The sequence below is a fragment of the Balaenoptera acutorostrata genome, chromosome 15 (genome assembly GCF_949987535.1).
Source record: "Balaenoptera acutorostrata chromosome 15, mBalAcu1.1, whole genome shotgun sequence".
Classification (NCBI taxonomy): Eukaryota; Metazoa; Chordata; class Mammalia; order Artiodactyla; family Balaenopteridae; genus Balaenoptera; species Balaenoptera acutorostrata.
In genome coordinates, this window is record NC_080078.1 from 25,835,136 (window position 1) to 25,853,358 (window position 18,223).

The 18,223-nt window shown below is 49.3% G+C and overlaps 1 protein-coding gene across 1 annotated transcript in view; it reads right to left on the reverse strand.

The window, feature by feature from the left end:
* Positions 1 to 1,501: 1,501 nt before the first annotated feature.
* LOC103016371 (BOS complex subunit NOMO1) overlaps positions 1,502 to 18,223 on the reverse strand; it is a 51,837-nt gene continuing 35,115 nt past the window's right edge. The window contains exons 21-31 of the mRNA XM_007188436.3: positions 17,992 to 18,151; positions 17,723 to 17,849; positions 15,825 to 15,938; positions 14,805 to 14,932; positions 13,583 to 13,724; positions 9,564 to 9,647; positions 8,259 to 8,369; positions 6,707 to 6,808; positions 5,033 to 5,152; positions 2,436 to 2,528; positions 1,502 to 2,054 (exon numbers count right to left, since the gene is read on the reverse strand). Of these exons, the coding sequence (XP_007188498.3) occupies positions 1,923 to 2,054; positions 2,436 to 2,528; positions 5,033 to 5,152; positions 6,707 to 6,808; positions 8,259 to 8,369; positions 9,564 to 9,647; positions 13,583 to 13,724; positions 14,805 to 14,932; positions 15,825 to 15,938; positions 17,723 to 17,849; positions 17,992 to 18,151 (1,313 nt within the window). The 3' untranslated portion in view covers positions 1,502 to 1,922. The remainder of the gene's footprint in view (positions 2,055 to 2,435; positions 2,529 to 5,032; positions 5,153 to 6,706; positions 6,809 to 8,258; positions 8,370 to 9,563; positions 9,648 to 13,582; positions 13,725 to 14,804; positions 14,933 to 15,824; positions 15,939 to 17,722; positions 17,850 to 17,991; positions 18,152 to 18,223) is intronic.

Sequence of the window (18,223 nt, forward strand, 5' to 3'; positions counted from 1 at the left end):
TCTCATATAACTTTTGCCCCATTCAAAAGCCTCTAACTATTCATACTTACACCTCACAGGGGGATCAGGGGAGCTGTCCTGAGATTGCCAGCAAATGAAGACAACTACAGGCAACAGAGTAGGCCCAACTTCCAAATGGACCGAGAAAGACAGCAGCCTTTTCCAGGAACGGAGCCCTTTAGAAGACCCACCACCACCAAGGGTGACATATAGCAGTGACAGGGGAAGACTGCCACTTAATGGCAGCGCCTGGAACTGGATGGAACATATTGACATTTAGTCGTATCTTTCACGAGCTCTTAACCTTTACACTGTGTCAATAAAAAGCCCCATTAACATTTAAAAGGGATGTTTCTGGGTGTCCACTTGGAATAAGAGTTAGAACACACTCCAAGAAATGGATTATGTATCTCAGCTGTCCTGGATCTCTAAGAGTTTATTTCCTTTCACGGTGAAAAAGTAACACCCGTGAAATGGCCAACACTCAACAGCCGCTGGTTGGAAACACAGCCGCCCTTTGGTGGCCACCAAGGGGCCGGGGACCCTCCAGCTGACTGTCTGCACTGGTCGTGGCACCCAACAAGACCTTCTGCCTTATTTTTCCTCTTTCCGTTCTGGGTCCTTCCAGACTTGGCCTAAACATCATGCCTGGGAAGCTTCCCTAAGCTCTCAGGTGGGATCGGACCTCTGCTCTGTGACCCCTCGGCCACGTGAGCCTCCTCCACCAGGAGGCCTTCAGCTCTCCGCACGGCCCTCATCCACCTGCTGGCTTGTCTTCCACCCAACGATGGCTGGGTCGTGCGCTCGGGGAGCGGGGCCCCGTGCCCGTGTGCTTGTTCATTCCTGCAGGCACACACACATTCACTCATTCGTTCCTTTTAGAATGCCCACTCCACACCAAGCGCTGGGGACACGATGAGGAACAAAGCAGAGGGGCCCTGTCCTCGTCCAGCTCCGTTTATACCGTCGTCTACTCAGCTCATCTCGTACCCCGGTGCCTGTCACACATGGGACTCAATAAACATTGGATGGATGGATGTCCCTGCTTCCAATATAACTTATTAACTTAATTACTTCCTATAAGAATTAAACTAATGCTGTTCAAATGGTGAGCATTCCTGTGGATCCCTTATGCAAACCCGCAGCCTTCCAGCTTCACACATCCTACGTATGCATTTTGTCTGTCTCTAACATTTAAAACGTGGAAGAGTTCACATAAAACTCTTGTCTTCCTGGCTTCTCTAGAAAAATGAAGGCATGTTCCCGCAGGGCACCGGGGAGCCAGAGCCCCCGAGAACCTCAGGCTCCTTTAGATCAGGTAGGGGTGGGGCTCTTCGCTGTGCCACAACCCCTCCTCCCCTGTCTTCCTACCGCTGAGGCCAAAAGCCAGCTGCCGTGTGTCATCTCGCCTTCACTCAGGACCCACGTGCCCCTCCAGGCGGCTTTGTCGGTGACCCCAGCATTAGGCCCATGTCATCCAAGGACTACACCTGAGATGACCTACAACACAAACAAACGGGCAACTTTATTGAGTTTTACCTCCTAACACACCCTCCCAGTAGCAGACACGGGCTGTGTGGTTTCTAGCAGGGACCTCAAATGCACAGGGAAGTTAAGGGGAAGGTCAATGCAACAGGTGCTTGATTAGGGGGCCAGAGCCCCCATTTACTAGAAGTCTTCTTGCAAATGAAGCAGAAGACTGAGGATTACATTCGCACACCACCGGCGCAGCTTAAATACTTCTTTGATAAAAATAATAATAATAAATTATCTTCAACTCAGAAAATCAATTGTGCTCAGCAGAGTGACAGGAGGGTCCATTCACGGCACGGCACCGGGGCCGGGCGAGGGGCGGGTGGGACAGGCAGCGTGTCCTCCACGCCAGGGGCCTGTCCCGAGGGAGCCTTCCCGGGCTCTTCCCCTCACGTCCGCCTCGTCTTCTGTTTCTTGGCTTGTCTCTTAGCGTCTTCCGAGCCGCTACCGTCAGAGGCTGCCTGGCCGAGAGCTCGGACTCCCTGCAGGCGACTAGTCAGCTGCAACAGCAAGGGAATGAGCTGGAAAGAGAGAGAGTATGAGAGAGGGGGATGCCAGGAGAAGACTTCCGTCCAGTGGGACATCAGAGACCCTCCCCCGCGCCCCTCCCTCCCCAGGCCCCGTCACCACCTGCTCTGTGCTCTCAGGCAGATCTCAGTTCAGACCAGGGCAGGTCTTTGTACTAGAGACGGTCACCAGAAACCCAGAAGTACCCCAGGTTTAAGGGTTAGGAGAGCTGTTACGAGAGGTTTATGGCCTTGCAAGGAGGCCTTAGGGATTGGACATGACCTAAAATGCTGTAACCTCTGTAACAGTGGACGTTCTTCCACTGCCACGCCCCAGTCATGAGGGATCCCTCCCTCCGACACATCTGCTGCCCATGAGGTCTCGGGACCCCCTACCTTGTCGTGGTTGTAGCCAGCCAGCAGGATGAGCAGCGTCAGAGGCAGGGCGATGTAGGATCCCTGCGCGATGTCCTGCTCGGGCAGCTTCCTCTGCAAACACCGAGAGCACCGTCACCCCCAGACACCAGTGCTCCATCCACAGCCCTGATCTGCCCGGCTTCTGAGCCGGCTCCCCTGGGACCCCCGGCACACTCAGTACCCAAAGTAAGGAGCCGAAGCGACGCAGATAAATCTCAAGTGAATCTTCTGCTGCACAAACTCTCCTCACTTACTCTCTGAAGCTCCGGAATAACCAGATTCCGATAACAAGGTGCTACTCACCCCCGCACCCTTCACTGTCTAAACTGACAGGACAAACAGCTGCAGGCCGCAGGGGACCCCTGTGGTTGGAAAGTAGAAGGGTCTCATTTTGTTGAGTCCCAGCCGCACACAGGGACTCTTTCCTACAAGGAGGCATCGAGAACCCACTGTTCCAGGCTTGGGGACACAGTGGGCAGCAAGCTAGTCCCAGAGGTCATACCCAGTGAGGAGGAGAGGCAGCGCTTGGGTCCCAGGGGCCATTCACGCTTCCTTCCAGTGGAAGGACTGACTTTCATCTGGGCCAGTCAGAACAGACCACATTCCCCAGCCTCCCTCGCAGCCAGGTAGGGCCCTGGAACCAGCTCTGGCCAACGGCACGGGAAGAGAAGTGACGGCGCAACACCCAGGCTGTACCCTCGGAGAGAAGTGGTGTGCCCTCCCTCCTTGCTGGCCAGACAGCCTCCAGCCAAGTGCGCCATTTCGGAAGGTTGGCGACGTGCTGGAGGATGGCAGAGCCACGGGAGAGAAGGAGCTGGGGGCCCCGGCACCTTGGAGCTGCCATATGACCCCTGGACTGCTCACTCCTGGTGCTGACATAAGACAGAACCTTCCCTCTTGCTAAAGCCCCTGAAATGCTGGGTCTCTGTAATAGCAAATGAACCTATATCCTAACTAGCCCACTCCACCCTGACAACAGAAACAAATAAATTAAAAGATAACTTTCGGTTGACGATAAACCAGGTTAACGAGCCAGAGCACTGGTTCTCAAGATACAGCCCAGGGGCCTCCCTTTCAGGAGATCTGCACGGTCCAAACTATTCTCATAATACTATTAAGATATTACGTGCCATTTTCATGCTCTTACAAGTGTACAGTGGACTTTCCCAGAGGTTGCAAATGTGATGATGTCATGACTCTGACAGGTAATGGGACGTGTGGCTTATGGATTCTTGTGTTTTCAGCATTTCTCAGTTTTAATTTCTAATATGATAAATATATATATAACCCATATAAATCAAAGCTCTTTGAGATTCGCAACAATTTTTAACAGTATAAAGGGGTCCCAAGACCAAAATATCTGAGAACACGTAGGCTGGAGAATGACTGAGGGGCCTTTTGACCTGAGATGAGTGAGGCAGAGTGAGATGGTCCCTTAATAAACAGAAGGGCAGGAACAGATTTCCATCCCTAACTGCCTACTCCAACATTTTTTGACATGTCTTAGATCCCAAACCGTTTTCCATTAAAGTAAATCCTTAAGGAGAAGTTGAAGTCAGCGGGAAGTAGTAGAGTGATTACGAGAAGAAGCCCTGAGGACTGCGGTCCAGGCTCCAGGCCAGGTCTTCCCGTGTAACCTCGGGCAGTCACTTTAAGACTAAGTTGATTCAACTATAAAATGGGGATAATACAGACAGCACCTACTGCAGGCGAATGTTGTGAAAGTTCAACAAGATGAGGTGCGTGGTAGAGTGGTCAGCAGTGCATGAAATACTGGGTCAAGCATCAACAGCGTGGCTGTCGGTACTGACATTCAACACGGGATAAAGCGAAGTGCCCTTACGGCCCTCATAAGCGTATGGCGCTGAGCTGTCCAGCGGACGGCTGGAACGTGGTAAAACCCGGATCTGCTGACCACCCCCAGGTAAGTCACTCAGCCTCTCTGAGCCTCCATAAAAAATGGAAGAATGGCACCTCCCCATGGAAGGACTGTCGTGAGGACCAGCAGGACACCCTGCCAGGCCATCCCTTCCCTGGCACATGGCCCTGCTCTCACCGTCTCAGAAGTGGGACCACACTCCTGGCAGCAGCCACGAGGCCTGGTTGCTCAGCCCCCACCAAGCGGCACCTCTGTCCTGCCCAGGCCGCCCACGTGGCTCCCTGGACCGAGGGAGTGTCCTGGCGAGCCCTGGTAGGTGTCCCAGGCTGCAGCCCCAGCGCCCTCCGCAGAGGCCCTCTCCCTCCCCTAGGGTCACCGTGCACCTCCACTCGGAGACAAATGGTTCCCCTACGTGCTCGTCTCTTTGGCACTTTCTGACCGAGTCTCCGCTGAGCGGAACTAGGAGGAACCCCCTATTCAGGTAAGATCACGGGCCAGGTCACCGAGCAAGAGCCAGAAACCAGCAGAAGAGCCACGTTCGAGTCCGGGCTCTGCTACGCACGGGCCCCCAGCCTTCTCTTCGCATCAGGGATGATGACTCCCACCAACTTCCCACACGGGACGGGCTCTGAAAAGCACTCAGTGGTACCTGGAACCATTCTTCACACCCGACACCCAGAAACTCCCTCCTCCTTACCGTGGGATTAAAGATCAAGGTGATGTGTTTATGATAGCCCACTGCCGTGAAGGACACTTGCGGCAGGACGTAGTCATACTGGGACCTGGGCAGCGTGGAGTCCAGAAGCACCACGTAGTTCTGTGCACAGGGAAGAAGTTGTTGTTTTCATAAAGGACAGCTGGGGCAAAGCAAAAGAAAACTAACTCCTAACGTATGACTGTGATGTAAAGGACTTTATGTTTCTAAAGAAATCCCCAAGTTTACACCTCCAAGCCTAGGTTGCTAACTCCCAAGGGGCGGCCTCAGCGGGCTATTCCCGCAGTGACAGCCGTGCGTCCCCGACATCTCTGAAGAGCTCGTTTTTACAAGCATATCCAACCACTGCACCCACGGTGGTCCTTGGAGAATCTGACTTTATGAAACACATACAGTTCTGATGAGTCAATTCTGATGAGGGGGGCACATGATCAAACTGAGGCAGACTGTTTTTAATCTAAAACGAGGTTGACTTTCAAGGGATGATTCTTAAGTGGCTCATTAGCTGGCGAGTTCTAAGACGCAGCATCTCTGCAGTGGTTCCAGTGGCGGTCGTGGTCCTGGTGTGCTGAGCCCCGACCAGGGACCCGGTGCCATGAGCACATTAGGCAAATGCCTGTCCTGCTCTCAGCCACTGACAAGATCAGGATCATTGCCCCCGTTTCACAGATGGGGAGAGCAAGGCCTGAAGAAGTGAAGCATGACGTGCCCAGGGTCTCTCAGCTGTAGGGTACCGAGCAGGCTGTGAGCCCAGGGGAGTCTGTGTCCACGGTGCTGTGCTGCCGAAAGTGGCTCGATTACAAAGGGCACCTGGAGAAGTGGGGAGGAGGCCCCAAACTCCGTCACAACCTGCTTCGTTATTTCACAGCCATTTCACGCCGAAAAAGGCCATAGAGTATCATCCCCGTGGCAAGTGGTAAGAAGCCGGGGGAGGGACCACACACACACAGGCTCGCTACTCACACCCTCAGGCTAAGTCCCCCGGAAAGGGACCAAGTTCTCTGCAAAGTTTGCTGCCACCGCGCCAGCCACGATAGCTTGCTCTGCCCAATTAAAATGGATAGGAAACATCCTATAATCAGTAAGTGATGAACGTTAAGGCCTTGGTTAAATAGATTATGGTATTTCCTCTATCATGGACTACCGTGCAACCGTTAAATATCATGCTATGGAAGATTTAACGATGGGGAAAACATTTGTGATATAGTTTTCATTGAAAAGCAAAGACTACAAAACAATGTACAAGCAAAGACTACAAAACAATGTACAAAACAGTCCCAGCTTTGCATTATCAAAATAAATAAATATATATGTGCATGTATATTTATACACACATATGCACATGCATCAAAAAAAGACCAAAAGGAAACCTATCAGCACATTAACAGTGGTTACTTCTGGATGACGGGATTATGTCTGATTTCCACCCCCCTCCCCAATCTCCTGCCATGAATGTGTATTATTTTTGTAAACAGAAAAAGAGCTAATTCTGAAAAAATAATCCTTAGAGAGCCCCACCACCTCTGATTCAGAAAGCACAACATCAACTGTGCCAGCAAGGTGGTATAAGGGCGGAAAATGGGAGAACTGTGTTTCCTTAGCTGAAAAGTGCAACCACTATGACAAAAACGGAAAGCAGAGTGGAACGGGCATCACCTGGCCATCTCTGAGCAGGGGCGGGAAGTGGAAGAAGAGGGACTGGCCCAGGGAGACCGTCTGGATCGGGTTGTCCAGGTTGTCACTTTTGTAAAGCTTTACCTGGAGAGCAGAGACAAAGAGGGCGTGCTTTTGAAACTGAATACACGATAAACATTGCATTTCAGACACCCTCGGGTCAGCATATCTCTTGTGGGGAGAGGCTCTCTGGAGACATGGATCTTTGAAAGAGCTACCATCCACCCCCGACAGGCCATTCCTAACGCATCTGAGATGCCAGTGACGTGACACGTGTCGAGATGTTAAGATTTTAAAATAGATTCTGACAACTTACATTAACACTCAAAATAGTGTAGTGATAATATTAAAGAGAATAGCTTCTAACGTGTCTATAACATGCCAGGCCTGCTACAGGCACTTCACATACATCGTCACCAATCCTGGCTATTAAACAGGCATGGTAGTCATCCCCATGGAGACTCAGAGAGCCTGCGTCACCTAAGGTCGCACAGTTATCGCCTGGTAGAGCCTGGGACCCAGCCCTCCTCAGTGCCGGCCTCGCCCACCTGGCGTGGCCTCCCACGTGCCGTAACCTCAACCCCACAGGTATTCCTTAAACTTGAAACGCATTCCCATTTTGCGTCTGGTTCTCTGGCTGCTTCCAGAAGCAGTTCAGTGCTTTGTTGGTGGCCTTTCTTTCTCTCCAGCCCAGGTTCACTGCCTGTTCCCACCACCATCTGCAATGGGGCGTGAGACACGGGAGGTACAGCCCTGGCGCCATCCCCTCCCTCCAGTTTCCCCATCCCTGCCCAGCCCTCTTCACACTCAGGCATCACCCACCAGGCCCATAGGCAACATGCCCGCAGCCCCTGAAGGGCAGCTGAGGTGAGTTAACTTAAGCACATGTTCTCACTCAAGTCAAATGCTTCACTGTATATATTACGTGTGCCTCTGAAAAATACATCCCCATGGCGATTCATTAACATCCTTCCAGGCATCACAGGGTACTGTATAGACACTTCTTCATTAACTGCAGACATGCGGGTTCTGTTAAGAGCTCCAGCAGGCCTTAAGAGGCCACTGAGTCCAACTCCGTGGTTTCACAGAGCAGGGGACAGAGGCCCATGGGAATGAGGGGGTGCCCGAGGCAGCCAGGTGAGTAACTGTGGGACAGGAGCCAGCCCGGACTGTCTGACTCCAGGTCCACTGCCTATCACCCCAACCCTGCACAGAATCTAGAAAGTGACGAGGTGCTTTGCCCTAAAACCATCTTTCTGTTTTAGACTCCAGATTGTATTGTTCGTTCATTAGGTTTCTACTATGATGCTTCCAAAGACACACACGGCTGGCAAAACAGTGATCTGAAACTGCACCACGTTTCTCTCCAGCAATCAGGAATCATTCCCCCACAGGCATGCTGGGATTGAAGATTCTTAAATCTCAACCTCAACCCTCAGCTAAAGCAAGCGCTAGACAGGCCCGGATATCCTGCTCCCTCTCATCTTGAAGCCAGAAAGAACAGAGCACTTGAACCTTAAAAATCTGGCCTTACCCATAATGTAGGAAGATACTCGGATGAAGTGATCACATTTCCACTCAAGTCAAACTGATTTATCTGCCGGAAAACTATGATGTTCACATCATCGATGTCGTTATTCCCAACCTGGGAAGAGAGAAGGAAGGCTGGGGTTGAGGACGCTGGAAGGGGGACTTCTACTCCAGCCGGGGGATCTCCTAGGAGCTATTTCCTAGCTGATTTCACTTTGTATTCAGAGAGCAAAGCTTGCCGTTCCAGCAGCCTGAGTCTATGGTCCCAAACTGACAGGAGATGGGCGACACCTGGCCCATGGGCACATTTTGTTTGACAAGCAGTTTTTTTTTCTTTCTAACTTTTAATGACTTGTCAACATTCAAAAAAAGAAATTTCATATAAAAAAAGCCAGATTTCCCAGCTTCTCTTGAAAAAGGGGAAAGATGTTCTTGCCTGGCAGGGATTGGCAGGAGCCAAGCTCCAGCTGCCCCCTCTGGGTGGGTGTGTGCCCCCGTTCGTGACCTTTTCATATGTGGGACCATAGTCCACATGACTGCCTGTGATCCTGGTCTAAGTCCCCATGGCAGGGAAATACAAAATTACAAGACGTAGCCATCACAACCATTTAAAATGCCAGATGCCATAAAGACATCAAGAAAAGTCACTTTCTAGGCCAAAAAGTTCTAAATGCCCCACCGGCCTCCTAACCCCTCATAATCTTTATGCCTAAAGCCACCTAATAAAGCCAGCAAGAGGCAGGCCCTCTCGTCCACCCAAGCCCTCTACTCTAGCGAACAAGACCTATTCCATGGAAGAAAACCTCACTGCAAATGATTACAAGGCCACTTCCTGTGACCTGGGGGGCTGCCTCTTTAGGGATCAATTAGCTAAGTCGTGATCTTAAAGATCAAGAGGCTCTCCTTGGTGGGAAAACAAGGTCATCTAAACATAAGAAAAGTGGGCAGCCCCGTCACCAATTAAGCTCATGTTCTCTGTATTACCCTCCCTTGATTTGAAATGCTACTTAGCCCTTAAGATCCTTAACTTGCAGAATAATGATCCGAACTTGCGGGGGAAGTGGGGAAACAACAGCTCGGATTTCTTCTCTGGGTGCACGACAGCCATGCTGTTCATTAAAAGCCCAAGAAAATGCTGCTTGTGAAGATGACATTATTCCAAGAGGGCCCTTAATTAAGATTTAAAGAGCACCCCCACACCCCACCCTGGCCGAAACAGATGAAAGGCAGACAGCCAGAGGAGTGCTGAAGGATTTTTGATGAGGGAAGCAATCATGCCACGATTCCACTGAAGAAGTTCATGTCATACCGCGATGACCCGGTGGTGAGGCAGGGCCCGTTCAATGTGGTCGTTGCCTTCTGCCTTGAGCTGAACGTGGTATACGCATCCCGGCTGCAAACAAACGCAGGAGTCACTTCTTTGGAAAGGGGCTTGTCACGAGACCTGATCTGAGCCTGCTCTGCCTGCAGGCCCCCATCAGACGGGCGCCTTCCTGTTCCACCTCAGTTCCTAGGATGTGGCCTGTTAACCCTCTTAAGAGTTCCTTGAAAAAGCACCCTGATGCAGAAACATTTTCCTGAAGTTCTACAATTCCTTCAAACCCCATTCAGTTTCTCCTACCCAAGGGAAATTAAATGTGGTTTCCGATTCCAAAACTGCAAGCATGATATGCTTATTCTGATAAAATTATTCTTTCCTCGCTGCCCAGCCCGCCCCTCTAGCTGTGTATGTGCACTGAATGGTGTCTGGAATGACATTCTCAAAGGGGTATTATTTCTGGGAAGTGGGATTTGAGGTTTTTCCTTTTTTAAAACAAATTTCTTGTTTATACATTTTATTCTATTCCTCAAATGTATAGGCATATATGATGTTTATCAAAAAAAAACAACCCACACTTTTCTAAAAAAACTTTTTTGTTGACACTGCACACATGAATGATGTATATTATTTACTTAGATAATTTTTTGGCAGATAGCAGTAAAGTATTTTGTTCTAAGAAAGCCAGCACACTATGACAATTTTCCAATAGAGGGAAGTAAACTGCCTTGAAGAAATGAAGTTTTTTGTTTGTTTCTTACATTGCTGTATGGGCTAGTTGCAACTCTGATAAAGAAAGATATGAGTTCAAGATATGAGCCTTCTCGGAAGGCTGCAAATCAGACAAAATTCAGCTTTAAGAGTATAAAAGAACCCATTGTTTGTCAACTTCTGAACTACTTTTTTTCTTACACACTTATTAAAAGAAAAGATCTGCATCTTTCTGCAAAGGATGACAGATCACTTATACTAGCGGGGTTTTAAAAACTTTTAAAACAACCAATTGCTGATCATCAACTGCACACTGGACCGATGACACATTAGGATCTAGAGCTGGGGCCAAGTTCAAAGCTGACCGTGTGCATCCAAGAGGGGACAACCCTGAGATCGTAACTGTTGATCTATATGTTAGCTAGGATAACATGGCCCTGGTCTCCTAAAATCGTGTGCACTGTGACCTTCTTCTCTGTGTGCGGGCAGAGCAGTGTCCGAAACGGCATTTGCTCTACATTAACCAGGGGCCCTTCCAGGTGGTAGCTTAAGGGTGATTTTTTTTTCCCCCTTTCAAAATTTTATCCTTTTTGGTATGTTGCTTGAACTATTTTATAATGAGCACACGGTACCTTTACAGAGACAAAAAGCTATTATTAAAAAAACAAGAACAATCAAATTTATGATCACCAATAGTGACTGTACTAATTCACTTTATAGCTCAGTGAGGACTAGCAACATTGGGTTTGGTTCGAAATATCTACCTGCACCTCAGAAAGGAAAGACATGCATAGCAATTTGTAAAGAAAAGAAGGGACGGGCAATGCTGAAGCTGGGAAGAACGGGCACTGCCCCCTCATGCCCATGCCCGGCCGGGCAGGAGTCCATCGGGCAGCTGCTCCCATCCTAACCGGCCCGACTCCTCGCTCCTGGCCGGCTGACTCTGGGATTCACCTTCAGCCTCTGGCAGCAACATCTAGGGATGCAGCTTCTCACCCAAGATGCCTTGACAAGTACACTGCCCGGAAAGATCAACTGGGGAAATGAATTCTAATGGGGGTTGAAATGCTTAGGAGATCTTCAACAAGGGCTCTCCAGCCTGGCGTCCTCTGGGAGACTGGCAAACTGAAGTCTAGCCTTAGGCTATTCCTCCAGAATCCAAGGCCTGGCATGTAAAAAAGGAGTGGGCTGCCACAAGGGGGCGACTCTAAGCAACGCTGAAAGCGCTAATGAATTAACACCTATTACGAGGAGGGTGTGGGGCAGCATCATTTAAAACGGAAATCTATTGTCGTGGAGAAGAAAACTATATTTGGTTTAGTTAAATAAAATGTGTTAAGTTGGTGAGTTTAGAGAAACATGTCTGGGCCAGTAAGACCCTGGGAAGAACCAACATGGTGATGCAGAATCTGCATTCCTGCAACCGTAAGAGGGAGGTGGCGTGGAACACCGAGTCCCCCAGCTCCGGCCAGGGGAAGGCAGACTGAAGTGCACAGGCGCTGGCCAGGCCCTCCTCCTGCTGCTAACTTAGACCAAGAAAAGCTGCAAACAAACACCTAAGCTGGCAGTTCTGGTGAGGACCACCTCAGGGGAAGGTGCTGTCTGTTCTTGCTTTTACCACTTACGGAGTCAGTGTGTCACGCACTGCTCCATGTGTTTTACGTGTATTAACTCACTTAATACTCACAGCCATCCTGGAAGGTAGACATTATTCTCATCCTCACTTTACGGACGATGAAACACATAAAAAGCACAAGACACTTGCCTGAACTTACACAGCTAAGAAATGACAGAGGCAGGATTCAAACCCAGGGAGAAAGGCATTAGTGCAGCCCACGAAGGACAAAATTTCAAAGGCTGGGCCTGCACTGAACGCAGGAGACAGAGAAGCTGGCTCTAAGGATCTGTCGCCCCTCCGAGGGCCCTGGTTACAGCCAGCCCGGCGGCGGGGGACATCCATGCTGCCGCCACCACTCTGTGCTCTCTGGAACCACTGCTACGAGGGAGGAAAGCAGGCCTGGGGGACAGCAGGGAGCAGTGTCCCGGTGGCAGCACGCTCCTCAGAGGGTGGGCCTCTCCAAGGGCAGAGGAGAGTGAGAAGGGAGCGTCGCAGTCAGGCCATCCAGACTCCTGCGGGAGCAAGAGCGCCGTTGTCTCGCCGAGTCTGATGAGAAGAGACTGAAGACGGGGAGTGGTGGGCAGAGGGCACAGGGAGCCCACCCGTGGGTGTGCATCCGGCTGGGCCATCAGAACACACGCTCTCCAGTCCTCCCCAAGCCCATCTTCCTCCTTCAGCTTTTTGAACCCTCCTCACTCACCAAGCAACCTCCTGACCTGACTTCCCCATATCTGCGAGTGGGGATGGGCGGACAATGGACGTGGATGTTCTTACCTTTGGGAGAGGACAGCATCGCCCCAACATACCTAAGTAAACTGGCAAACGGATCTGCATCTCAGCTCACACGATTCAGGAAAACATCAGTCAGTTGCCAACATGTGTACGACTATCCCTGGGGTCAACTAAGAACATCCAGTTTGTGAATCTGAAAGGCTGAGGACCAAACCCTGGATCCAAGTGGCCCTGTCCAGTGGGTGCCATCAACCCACATTCTCGTTCGGTGACCCCACTTAGTGTCTGCTGAACGAGCAAATGAATGTATGGATGCGCAAGTAAAAGTGAGGGAAAAGGCACCAAAAATTCTGAACCAAATGTTGCAATTGAGCAGCCAAAAGGACAAATAAGTCGGTTATTTGGCCTGCACAAAGTTGTGGGGTTTTTTTTTTTAATTGGTTGTTAACATCTAAAAATCAGAAGTTTTCATGTTTTTACAAACTCAAAACGAACTGGCAACTCTGAGTCTGTCTTCCCACACAGCTGTGTAGAGCTGGAGCTGAGTGGCAGCTGCCCCCTTCTCGTGGGCCAGACCCTCTCCAGGGCCCCGCAGTCCACACCGTTCCCTACCAGGCACCCAGCATCCTCCAGCCTTTCACACTTGTCTTCTGGCGCCACTGGCATCTGGTTTGAGAGCCCTGGCCTGAGCCACACTACCCATGCTAGGCAAAAGGTGCACCAAACCCATGGTTTTCCACCTTTATTTCGCTACAAAACCCCCAACCCAGTACATCAGCTACATAAAAGGTAAGTATGTCAGCTACAATAGGGATTGGGAAGAGCTCCAGAACCCTACGCTGCCCTGGCAATGCTCTTGACCCCATTCCTAGCAGTCTTGGGGGCACCACAAGGCACCGCTGAACCCGGTATGAAAAAAGCCACTAATGAAACACATCCAAAGGCTCACCAGCAATCCACGTAACCTGAACTTCCCTTCTTCGTCCGTCACGGTGTCTTCTCCATAAATACTGCAGTCGTTCTGGCCCACTGCTTCCACGGCAACACCCTGTTCTGGTTCTCCGTTTAAGGAAGAAACTGTACCATAGCAACTAGAGGTACGAGAGAAGAAACAGAACATGACGTTCTTGGGGTTTTCTGAAGCACACAAAAGATTTCAGGGAAAGTGTCCTGCATTTACTAACAATTTACGGTGCAAAATATTTCAATGGAGAACTGTGCCCCAAATGACCCAGACAAGTCAGTTCTAGCTGTGTCACTTGCAAATCGAGCCTTCCTGCCGGAGGGCTCAGGCCAGCCAGAAGGCTGTCATCAATTTCTCTTCTTGTACATTCTAAGGGATACTCCAGAAACTTGTAATTAAAAAAGGTTAAGCTTTATTTTATTCCACTTTATTGTATTTTTTTGTTAAGCTTTAAATAATGAAGCATCCAATAAAATGAAAATAAGTCATTCCATTTTTATGTTCGATTGAAAATGGTCCGTTTTTCTAAACCCACTCCTGATTAATCGATCTTTGCCTCGAGTGCTTTTGTAAATGTGTATAATATGTGTGCGTGTGTATAAATATATTTACTAATATTTGTATAAACCGTCTCTGGAAGTATTCAGAAATACTGGAAAACCCAGGTAGCTCGGAGACCAGGATAGGAGGGAAACTTCACATTGTACAGACTCTTTCCAGGATTTCCAAGTTTCACTCAAGTGAATGCATTTCCTCCTTTTCAAAATGTTAACTCAAGTTTCAAACTTTTTAAAAAAATGAAAATTTTTAGGAACTAAATAGGGTCTCTCAGGCCAATTTCAAAATAGGAACTTTGTGACTGAATCACTCGTCTGAAGGGAGTTCCCTGTTGGCCTAGTTGTTAGGATTCAGCACTGTCACTGCTACGGCCCGGGCTCGATCCCTAGTCAGGGAACTGAGATCCTGCAAGCTGCCTGGCATGCCCAAAATTAAAATTAAAAAAAAAAAAAAAAAAAAACGGGGACACTCGTTGGAGATATTAGAAGAAAACGGCAGCAGTCAGGAGCCTGTGGACCTCGTATCTTATGTCCCTTGTCTTCCAAATAAAATCAGTATGAAGACTGGGATGAGTTTCCAGAGAACAGAAGCGTGAGTGTGATCCCATAGCCCGGGCTTGGGAGAGAGGGGCGCAGGTGGGGCTGCCCACCTGTAGGCCGTGCGGTAGCCGGTGATGGTGATCTTCAAGTTCTGCCCCTCCTGCACCTCGATCATCTGCGAGGATGGCTCAAACCGGAATTCTTTCATCATGGGCTTGAAGTAATACTGGCCGGGGCTCTGCCGAGAGACAACCACAAACTGAGCCTCTGCTGCAAATCTAGGTATGGCTTCAAAGGGGGCGGCTGAAGTCATGATGGACCAGAATTAGGCCCAAGAGCTCCATGGCTTCCTAGACACACAGAAATGGTAACTCTAACTCTACAATAAATCATTACAGTGACAGCAATTACAATTCTAACAGCAGCTGTCATCATGGTGCGCCTACAAGAACTCTGTGAGGTAGAAATCATATTTGAATTTTATGAAGGAAGCAACGGAGGTCAGAGAGGTCAAGTAACTTGCCTGAGATGACCCAGCAAGTAAGTAGCAGATGGAAGATTTGAAGCTGGGTGTGCATCACTGCACAGCATGTGATCATTCAGATACACCTCACTGCCTGTTTGCAACATCCCTGTAACAGTCACTTTATTCCCAGGACTGACAAGATGGCCAACTGACGTGCACTCCTGAGTGCCTACCACTCAGGGCCTCATTCTACATCCCCAGTGAAAACTGGGTGCTATCCACTCACCACGGGGAGTGTGCTTTGCCGAAGAAACACAAGCTCACCCCCCGAACAAGACTCGGCATTATAAACAGCGCGATCCTGTGGTAAAACAAAGGGATGTTTAAGACAGGAGCCGCTGTGGCCGGGGTAATTAATTACACTGTCTCAGTGACAAGGGGGCGACCAGAAAACAAGAAGTCTGTGCAGAAGGGAACACGAATCAGCAGCATTAAGTTCTAGTGAGAGCAATCCTCTAATTACGTCTGGTCCCCAAAGAAACGTACAACACTCCAGGCTGGTTTTCTGTTCTCACGTTGTCAAGCAACACACAAGTCAAGGCCGCCGTGTCCCGGCACTCTCATGGGGGAAGTCAGGCAGGCAGTAAACTACCAGACACCTTACCAGGTTTGAGAAGGTCAGAATGCCGTTGTCCTGAGTCAAGAGGTTGGAACGAAACACACCACCGCTGAGGGATAGGAGGACCCCAGGGAGGGGCTGGTCGTCTTCAGCTTTTATCTGGGGGTGGAAAAAGGAACCCCAGAGCAAGGTTAACTCATATTAGCCATGAACAAGTCAAGAGGTAATCCTTAATGGGTTATTCATTGGGGGAGACAAAAGGTCTCCTATTCATCCCCAGGGTAACCAATGTTAATAGTTTGGTGTGCAGCCTTCCAGAACTCTGCCCACACAAATCTTATCAGCATTATGGCTGCTGTTGATGGACTTCATAAGTGATCTGGTGGGGCTGGGCGGGGGGGGCCCCTAAACTGTACGGTTCTGTAACTGCAAGTTGCTTTCTCTGCCCTCAGCCACTTTCCCGGCTGCCCTCATCCACCAGTCCCCACCGATCAGCCTCGCTGCTTCAGAACAGCTGCATATCGTTCTAAAGCAGAGGTCGGCCAACCACGGCACACAGGCTAGCCACCGAGTTTTGTGATGGAAAAGGAGAGACGATCTGAATGTCCCCGAGCGTGTGTATCTTTGTGCACTTAAGTTTTTTAAGTTTTTCTTTTTCCGAACAGTCAATTCCTAGGAGTAGAATTGTTGGATGTGTGCACTCGAAATTCAGAAAGAAACCCCCAAACTGCCCTCCATGGCGCCTGTAACCATTTCCAGCTCCAACAAATTACCTATGTGTGGGAAAATGCGTGCTCGCCAAGAAGATGGATATTGTCTTGATTATTGCAAATCTCACCCCAGACCCAGTGTTTCGATGGTAACTTCCTTTGCATTTCCCCAGTCACTACCGAAGTCAAGTGTTTCCTGTATGTTTATGAGTGACTTGGATGACTTCTGTGAACTGCCTTTCATGTCCTTGGTTTATCTTTTCTCTGTTGGGTTGTCTTTTTAAAAAAAATTTATTTATTTATTTATTTATTTTTGGCTGTGTTGGGTCTTTGTTTCTACGCACGGGCTTTCCCTAGTTGCGGCGAGCGCGGGCTTTCTCTTGTTGAAGAGCACAGGCTCTAGGCACACAGGGTTCGTTAGCTGTGGTACACGGGCTCTAGAACGCAGGCTCAGTAGTTGTGGAGCACAGGCTTAGTTGCTCCGCGGCATGTGGGATCTTCCTGCACTAGGGCTCGAACCCGTGTCCCCTGCATTGGCAGGCAGATTCTGAACCCACTGTGCCACCACGGGAGTCCCATGTTGGGTTGTCTTTTTCTTATAGATTTTAGGAGTCCCTGGTAAACGGGGAATGTTATTTATGGTACAGATATTTCTTCCCAGTTTGACTATCTTTCAGTTTGGTTTAAAACGCATTCTGCAATATAGAATTTTAATTTATTTGGCCTCTATGTTGAAAATATTCAGCCTCAAGGATCTCCAGACTCACTCTGTCCATCACACAGCATGCTTCTTCCCAAGAAGGACTGAGGCAAGAGAGAAAGATATTCTGCGTCCTTCGACAGAGAACAGACTCAAGGATGAAAGCTTAAAATACTTCCCAAAAGGTATGCACACAAGCTAAAGTCAACAGATCTCCTAATTACAAGTGAAAGAAGCCAGACCAAAAAAGAGTACATCCTGAATGATTCCATTTATATAAAACTCTAGGAAATGCGAAGTGACCCATAGTGAAAGAAGGCAGATCAGAGGCAGTGGGGAGGGGCAGGAGAGAGGGGTTGCCAAGGGTATGAGGAAATTTTGGAGGGTGACGGATGTGGCCACCATTTTGATTGTGGTAGTGTTTTCATGCGGGTCATCATATGTCAAAACTGTCAAATTATACACTTTACGTGCAGCTTACTGTATGTCTATTATACCCCATAAAGCTGCTTTTTAAAAGCACACAGTGTTACCTCAAAGCTCACGCCTGCCAAGGCGTAAGCCTTAAAGTCTCCTACGGTTCCTTCCACCGCAGTCAAAACGTAGCCCTCCTTCTGCGAGGACACGGTATACTCCAGGTCACTGTGCAGTGGCCCAACACTGAATAAAAAAGAAACACTGGAGATGGCTCTGCTTCAAATCCTGGAAGAAGCATCACCTGCCCCAAGGAAACCTGGCTCCCCAGTTTCTTTCTAGGCTCCCCGACTGATCCCAAGCAAATGTTTCTTAGTCACGGCCTTACCTATAGGCACCTTTGTCGTCAGTGAAGACTGTGATTAGGGGTGAACTCGCCCCCTTTTCACTGATGACAATCTCCACTCCTTCCAACTCTGGGTGGATCTGGCCTTCCAGAAATAAGCCTGCTTTCCCTTGGATCTCAATCAACTTCCCTGGGCAGCTTTCTAAAAAGGGAAGAGATAAAGAAGATTAGGTTGGGGCTTCCCATTAAAGAAGGGCCTAAAACTGAGATATTG